Source organism: Haliotis cracherodii, unplaced genomic scaffold (genome assembly GCF_022045235.1).
Source record: "Haliotis cracherodii isolate W230 unplaced genomic scaffold, xgHalCrac1.p SCAF_11, whole genome shotgun sequence".
Taxonomy (NCBI): domain Eukaryota; kingdom Metazoa; phylum Mollusca; class Gastropoda; order Lepetellida; family Haliotidae; genus Haliotis; species Haliotis cracherodii.
In genome coordinates, this window is record NW_027266266.1 from 13,675,762 (window position 1) to 13,684,542 (window position 8,781).

The 8,781-nt window shown below is 38.2% G+C and overlaps 1 protein-coding gene across 1 annotated transcript; it reads right to left on the bottom strand.

Annotated features, from left to right (window-relative positions):
• Nucleotides 1-268: 268 nt before the first annotated feature.
• On the bottom strand, nt 269-7,005 carry LOC139455415 (uncharacterized). The gene is made up of 4 exons (XM_071236969.1): nt 6,861-7,005; nt 5,390-6,056; nt 4,622-4,743; nt 269-383 (listed from the first exon to the last, which is right to left on the bottom strand). The coding sequence occupies exons 1-4, from the start codon at nt 7,003-7,005 to the stop codon at nt 361-363; spliced, it is 957 nt and encodes a 318-aa protein (XP_071093070.1). The 3' UTR covers nt 269-360.
• Nucleotides 7,006-8,781: the final 1,776 nt, after the last annotated feature.

Genomic DNA, 8,781 nt, shown 5'->3' on the forward strand with positions numbered 1-8,781 from the left:
TCGTTATGAAATACGGAGGATTTTCAGAATTTTGTGACACATCAAGCTGACACGACGTGATTAACTGAAATACTGTAAAAAGTCACTTAAACTAAACTCACTCACTCAATACAAGCTATAATGTTTACACTGCCAGACGTGATTGAAATCAAAACGGAGTCATGCGACCAATGACAGCATTGTGATCATGTGCGCTCATATTAAAACTAAAACAAACTTAAAAGCTTACATGTATTCACATTTATTAATTAGAAAAGTAAATCCCGTTTCAAGCAAGCACAATACATATGTTATAATATTGGTGTTGGTGTTTAATATTGGCCTGTGTAGGTCCTCAATTTGGCATATCGTCCCTCGGCTTCAGCATATGACAGACCGTGATCCTAAACCAGGTCAAAATGAAAACGCTCATATAATTACATAATAATTTACTCATATCAAAGTTCACACAGTTGAAAGCATGACTGAAGTAGAAACAAAATTTGTTTGCTTAAAATAGTCATCGCGGAATACATCTTTAAAAATCAATTTGAAAATCTGTATCTAGTGATGACACAATTGTGGAACCGTTTCAGTTCAATTGAAGTTGGGATTTTTGAGGAACAACATGCAGAATCAATTCTAGTGAGATGAAGTTGAAGTTCAGTTCAAACGCCACCTTTAAGATTTCAAGTACAGGTATAAGTTAGCATTTATATGGTTTCATATCAACTTTGCATGATAGTGTTGTACAAACAGTCTAAAATACAGCATAACCACAAATAACGGTAAACGTTAAAACTTCATCAGCACATCACAATACCAAAAGACAATACTAAACGATAGAAGTAAAACAATTACGAACAAAGCTTTTTTTTGAAAAATTAGTTAACAAACACGCGGTATTAATAATTGAACAGACCGTAATTCATTTGATAGACCACACAAAGAAATTGGCTTTGAACGCCATGTGAATTGTACACAACGAAATTACTGACCTGACATAATCACCATTATGCAAGACAGAATTTCTAAAATTGCCTGATATGGACAACCCTGTGATATGACATTAGTTCATGCCAAAAGTCTTGTTTAATATTTCTCTTTCCTTCCTAATTTACCACAAATTTACAAATAGCTACCTATCAGTGACTTTTAAATCCGGTTTGTAACTTTTCCGTAAAGATGGCCCGATTGTCTTGTTGAAAATTCTAGTCATTTAATATATATATTTCTACCAATCATCAATTCAGGGTCAGGCTCCATTTAATGTCAAAGTCTGTTATCATTTTCGAAATTTATTAGAAACTCTCGTGAAGTAGTACAAGGGTTATTGATGTACACTGATTTTGACTGATATTCACGTACAGGCGTTATTAGCGATGCATGTGAAAGTATAAGAACCACCACAAACATATGTTATTACATACATAAATAAGGATAAGATATATAGATGAACAACTTTTTTCGCCAATTGTAGCCTGTCCAGAATTGCACGGAATGTGGTACACTGTCTTCTAGCTTGTGGCTGGATGGTGGTTTTCCTGTGGTTTTATTGGTGTTCTGAATGCTGTGATTTCTATTGAAAACCACATCGATCGATGTTGGCCTGTTTCCTTAAGAGTCTCAGCAATTCCGTGCAATTGTGTACAGGCTTATATTAGCGCAACACCTAGGCCCCTCAAAACACGAACTAAAGAACATCAAAGCTCAGTCTCCAAAGATGGTTCTAAGTCAGCTCTATAAGACCACGTCCGTGACAACCCAAGCAACAGCATCCAGTGGGACAAAATCAAAGCCCTCACCACCAACCAAAGACTTCCAAATCAGAAAACTTCAAGAAGCCATCAACATCAAAAGACTACAACCTTCAATCAACTGTGAGCAAGGCTATTACATACCCCCTGCATACCATCAACTCATAAAAGACCCTGTGATACTCCTTTTGTTAATATCAATGGCTTCACCGGTCAATATGTTTACCCTGGTTATTGTTACTTCCGTGGCGATTCACGTTCTTTATAGAAGAAACCAGTGACAGCTGCGTCCGCATCTAAGCTATGTTCTTTCCATAAATCATACCCCCCTGTGAAGGTCTCGGACTGTGTACTGTCGCCAGACTCTGTGTCTGAGTCAGATTGGTATGATTCCTGATCAGGCCCTGAATCTGATTCGACTGTTGATCTGACTGTTTCATTGTCATGACTTGTTCCTAAACCAGAATCTGATAAAGGAGTGACACCATCCAACCACGTGTTGATACTTTCTCCCTTGGACATTTCTTCAACACTGATGACTGATGTGGAAAACCTGTCCGTGAAAGGAAAGGCTTCTAAATGTTGTAAGTCGGTAGGATTAGATGATCGAATCGTTGTCGTTTCTGAGTTTTTTTCTGTTTCTGTAGACCCATCACAAGGTATCCGACGTGTGTTACAGGTACAGTAAAATGTAGTTTTATGTGCAGATACAAGCTTCCTTGCTATTTCTTTTGAATGTGATTCTATGGTTTCTATGAAATCTGATCTTATTTCTTCAGCAAAATTAACATAACACCAGAGACGCTTCCAGTCAAATGCACCAGTCAGTATCTTTTCAGGCAATAACTTTCTGTGAACAAGGACACGTCCAAGTTTTTCACAATCTTCAGATTTTTCCAAGGAGCAAACTCCACACAAATGATCAGCAGAAAGATTACCTACAAGAGATGAAACGATTGTTACACAACAATCAGTAAACATGTTGTAGGTTTGGAATATGGAATGAACTGGTCTGTTATCCTCTAACAGCTGCGTTCTAGACACACATGCAAACATATATAATTACCGCGAATATCCCATCTTTATTACATCATTGCCATACTTCCTATATAATCTCGGCTGTTGTCACACTCTAAAATCTTCATATTTTCAACAGAAGTCCTCTTCATTGTCAACTATCCACAATCAGTTTTGCTAGTAATATTATGTTGTGCAAGTGTCAACGAAATTGGTGACATGGCACATTTCTTTGTTGTCAAGCTATAATTAGATCTTCAGTTTAAAAAAAGATAATGGTTCAGCTGAAGAACATTATATATTTTTGTGTTTACCTCAGTTTCACGTCGTTACACAGTCGCTAAGGTTGTCATATTTAGGATCGTTATGGCGCTACCGACCCTATCTGCATCGACTTCGTGCAAGAGTGATATCTTCATGGTCATTGTGGAACCACACCGGTGCAGGACTAGGTGTTGCACAGAGGATATTGTCCTCTATGTCTGCGTTTTGGTAGAGACCCAGAAGCAGCTCCCGGCCAGGAGAGGGACAGTTGGATTTGAGGTCAAGTGCCACTTCCCAGAACGACCCTGAAGAATACCCCTCCAAGGACGCAAGACAGACACGGCCTTTGGTCGGGATGGACCGTTGGGCGTGGGTCGCCGAGAAGATATACTTTTCATCACTGATATGGGAATGTCCGCTCCTCCAGTACAATCTCCATACGGCAGCCGAATGAGTAGGATTCCTGACATTTTAGCCCATCAGGACCTGCTTGGCGAATAGTTGTTACAGAATGGTCTTTTCGTCCTGTTTTTTTTCAATTGGTGTAGGACACACTTCACCGGGGCTTGTTCGCCATGTCTCAACAAGTTTCTTGTGTATAGTAGCTTGTATCAGAACCCCAAGCTCTCATAAAGAGTCCCAGAATGTCTTCCACTACTTCAGGATAATCTCTCAAACGTTATGTACAGTAGTTTACACAGTATCCATCTTCTTGCCTACACCAATTCAGTCTTCGTCGCCAGATCCGTCCTCTTAAGTTATATATATCTCATGTCAAAGTCGCAGGAAGTAACGTAATCAGATCCGGAAGTGACGACATCAAAACCGGAGATGGCATCATCAGAACAATAAATGACGTCATATATGTTTTCGTGGGATCACTCGAATTTATAACATCTGACAACACAAATATAACGCTCAAGGTTTATAACGCAGTTGCTTGCTCCATAACATTCTTCCGAATTGAGTCACTGCTGATAAGGCAGTAAACAATCTGAAAGGTGCCATGATGACGTCACAAGTGGAAACAGGATTCACATATTACGGTAGTACAGCGGAAGTACAACCTCTATTACATCAGGAGTACTCCCAGCACTCTCCGTAATTATTTGCGTCAAAAGAACTGATGTTGGAAAGAAGTGAGGTTTCCCGCATTGCTTATGTGCAAGACGCTTGGGTAGCCAGATGCTATTGCTGACAAGATTGATTATGGCCATTTGACTGTGAATACTTCTGTTGAAAAGCTGGCGACATTATTCTGTGACGATAGCCAAAATACGAGTTTTATGGCAATGATGCTTGATGTTTTAACTCTTTGGGTTGTATTAGTTTACACAGTTTTTAGGACACCGTATTCTTTGGGGGACATTGAAAATAACTGGTATTTAATTAGAACTTCCTGTTACACCCAAAAGAAAGATTCCTTCTGTATTATTATTTTTAAAGCAATTGATTCCATTAAAGCATTCAAATAAGTCGGACAAAACAATCCGGATGATGAAATTAACTTACGCCAAATGGATAAATGTCAACCCATGTGTATGATGGTTTATAATAACCTATTCAAATACCATTTGATTTACCTTTGAACAACAAACGTTTACCTTTATTGGGTGGCATCTGCGAAGATGCACAAGAATCAGCCACATTGTGCATGGTATCGTCTTCAAAACAGTCACCATCATTTGGTGTTGCAAGCTTGTTTTTGTGCGGGATGGTCACTCTTCTGACAGTTAAAGAAATGAAAACCACAAAATGACATGTATTATGACATTTTGTTATTGTTAAAACTGATGAACTATTTATTATGATACTCACCAATTACTGTAAAGTACACCTATATGTTTCAGTCAGAGATTTAGAAGATATTGTTTGTATCTCATCGAATGACCAGACAGTTGATATTTTCATTTGTGACAATACAAATGTTCTTATCTATTACGGCTTTTGTATTGATTTGTAAGTCCCCGTGATCCCCAGTGAGGTGGCCTAGCTTTGGTTACTGGTGGCCTATAGCCCGTGTTTTAAAACTGTATTCATGATATTGTTATGCTGAAATATGTTCTGTAAATTGTTTTAAATATGGCTTTCCATAAATGACTCAATTGTAAACATATGAGCCTGGTCTCGTCGCAATATAGCTGAAATAATGTCGAAGCGACGTTAGATATTAACTCACTCACTCACTGCACATACGAAATGTGCCCTGTTGATTAATGTTATATATATCTGACTGCAAAAACAATTACATTCAGTCTACCTCAATGACTATTATCAGCACGAAAATACAGAAAAATATACATATTACGTTTCTTGTCAAATAACATATCTCTCTCATCTACTCATCTAGTGACTAGTAAATGAATTGTCACCTTTTTGTTTTCACTGTACTTCCTGATCTTGATAACCTTCTGTCGACTTCTTTCATCGCTCTTTCTTTGGATGCGTAATTCACAATTACCAGCGGTTCATCAAGGTATTTTTCCAGAAGTTGGTAGACATCCCACTTAAGCAGAACTATTTTATCTGATGATGTGGGGTTAGATGTGTGATCTACAGCTGCTGCCACGAAGAAGGCTTTGCATAAGTTTCGGCATTTGTTGGGATTCATGTGAAGAGATCTGGGATTGACATAACGACCAGACTTCTCAAAAATGGTATTCCTTTTGTCTTCAAAACCTGCACTGTCTTTCAAATCATCTATATCAAGTACACCATTCAAAATGTTAAATTTTTCATCAGTAAATTCCCTTAATGAATACAGGACACCTTTGGACAACTCGTCGTTTCTTTGAATCAAGGTATCAAATTTGTCTTTTGACACGCTTCTAACAAAGGTAAGAATTTGAACTGGATGATCACATACGATAACGCATGCATCAAATACAACTCCGTCAATGTTTGTGTCTTTCAGTTGCAAATCTAACATCTGTGCAAGAGATGTTGCCATGTATATCAATCCAATCTTTGAGCTGCCAAGAAGGATTTGCATTTCTTTGTTCCATCTTCTTACTGCACCCACTGGGAGCATATGGACATCTAAAACATATGTTTCATATGTTAATCCTAATTGAACAACGTGCAAACTACATAAAACAAGAATCACATACATTTTATGAAACACGATATAAACAGAACACAGCTAGATGTGAAAATTAGTCTTTTTACTTAAAGCACCACCTACATTTATAATAGTTGTCGCCCTATAATATAAAGAATCCAAAAGCTTTTCTTCACATTGATTTAATGATGTCACCTAGAATTTGACCTTGAAGTAGTGTACGGTGGGATGCGTATTACTTGAATAATTGTAATACTGATTTTATACTGCTAGTACAAATAGAAATGACAAACCATGTAGACTGTGAACACTTGGCAAATTAGAAGTTCTGACTTTGACCCCAATTAGAAGATACCACTTTACAATCTGGACAAACTCCTTTCAGAAAAGGAAGAGGATAAGCCCAGGGGCCCAAAGGCTACAGTCAGGAACCTCATTCAGAGACTGTCTATACATTGTAAGACAGTTGTTCAGGGGGGTCAAAGCGGACTTTTACATTCACTCACATGACACATTCCTGATCTTACATTGCAGTACTCATACAGACGGGATATCCAGCGATGTAAAGCACATTTAACATACCAATGATTTCCGAAGAAGTTCTTTTCCTCATTTCTGGCACTATGTATATTCTTACCATAAGAGCAGCAACAATGTTATATTTTCGGGGCAAAGTTATTTTCGGAAAAGGTAAGGTAAGCTCCATCATGTTGAATATATCATTGTGTTATTATGTAAGAATATGACGTTAGCAACCTAAAGATAATGAGAGCAGTTCAAACCATTTTGAAGTCGGTTAGACAGTTCCTCCAAAAAGTTTTCAGTTGCATATACTTTTGGGCGGAAAGGATTGCTTGTAGCTATGGGGACTTCAACAGTTAAGTCTCCTCCGATGGCATCCTTGACCGGTAACATGCCAGCTGACATCTCTGTAAATATACCTGTTAACAGAGAGTGCCTGATTATCCATACGAATTGTAAGTGCATATTTAAAACATATAGGATAATGAGGATAACTTCTCTTCAGATTCGAAAAGTCGGAAGAAGGTAATTAGACCAAGAAGTTTAACTTACGCTTCAGGTATATTGATGATCTGATATCGTTCAATAACAATCAAATAGCCGATTCCCTTCAACTGATTTACCCTCCTGAACTAGAAATAAAGGAGACCAGTTTTATGGTAGACATGTTACAAGGCAGTTACAAATTTGACGCATATGTTCCCATATTTTTTTCGGATGTACACTTGACTTGCCTTTGCATGTGTTTGTGACGGGTGCCACCGGTGGGGCAGGATACGCTCACCTTTTCGCGACCACCTGGAATCATTACTATTCGATAGAGATTCGTAAACATATGCTCATGATATAGTCGGATTTGTACAATCGACTCTGCTTTATGCAGAGAAATCTATTGGATATGGAAGGGGTTTTGTCGCTTTATTTACTATCTAAACAAATTCTTTAAAGTAACGATTATGCAATATAAGCGTAGGATACTGTTAGCAACGACTCATTTGGGGATTTCTTCAGTTCAGACATTAACGCCATGATACTTTAAATGCTGTCAAGATGGTGTTAAGCTAAACTCATTCACTCTGAACATTTGAGTTTTGTGCCACAATAGAAATAAGACCATACCTTTCTAATGTTTTGTAACTGATGTTACTATGTCCTTGAGCTCACAGCGGGTGCACTTCAAAAATGGTTCTCTATGTTCTACCGTGTATGCCTCTGGTCCCTGGTTATCATAGAACAATACACCTGTGATTGGATTCACTACAATTTCAAGCAGTATACGGCCCTCTTCAATTATGTCGTGAAAATGAGCAGTGATATGTATGTCGTTCCAATCTAAACTTTCCCCCTTGTAGTCAATGGAGCACATACCACCTTTCAAACGTTGCTCTATTAAATGTTCTATCTGAGGGTATTTTTCTGTAGGCAGTTCGATTCCGTGAACTTCAAATGATTTAGACATATATTGGAATGTCTGTCCTTTGATCACAGCAGAAAATTTCTTTTCCTCCTCTCCTATGCCAAGAATATATGATCCACCTCCCTTGAGTTTTGCAAGAGCAGTTACATAGAGGGGAAGACGCAGATCCCACAAGTGGTCAACAAATTGTTCTGGGTCTCTCAAAATTTCCTTCTTCTTCTTCTGTTCTTTCGTTGTGTCGTTGAAGACAAATCCTTTCAGCTGAATATCTCTTTTTTCAGTTATGGTTTGTATAGTCTCATCATTTAAGAAAGGCTGTCTATGCTTGACCGCTGAATGATGGGGATTTTGCTGATAAGAGATGTGTTTCAGGAAGAACCGCAGTGCTTGTGCACTATCTGGTGTAAACCCTTTGTCTATGATAAATTTAGTCTTGGGATCTGTTATGATTATTGTAGATGAAGGCTCAATGTCAATAACCACAAATTCCTGGTCCTCCTGGAGTGTCTTTTTGTAGTAAACATCATCAAATGTTTCATCAGAATTTATGATGGTTTGAAGGTCATCATCTATGAACTCGTCAAGGTTTCCCTTACTCGGGTCTTCAGGACTCAGGCCTTCTAAGTGAATTAGAAGTTGTCCGCCTGAAGAATTCCTGAGAGCCGAGACAGACCGTTTTATCTCTTCTTTCTTCTTCTTTTTCAGTTCTGGGCTAGGGCGTCGCGGTTTATGTTTTTCTTCGTCCCAAATGGAGTTGAAACAAG

Excerpts from the sequence above, each read along its gene's own strand:
- LOC139455415 (XM_071236969.1), bottom strand. The coding sequence starts at position 7,005 with ATGTCAGCTGGCATGTTACCGGTCAAGGATGCCATCGGAGGAGACTTA. Across the intron at positions 6,057-6,860 it reads GTCTAACCGACTTCAAAATG|ATGTCCATATGCTCCCAGTG; the intron begins GTTTGAACTGCT and ends CATATGTTTTAG. Across the intron at positions 4,744-5,389 it reads AGTACAGTGAAAACAAAAAG|AAGAGTGACCATCCCGCACA; the intron begins GTGACAATTCAT and ends TTTAACTGTCAG.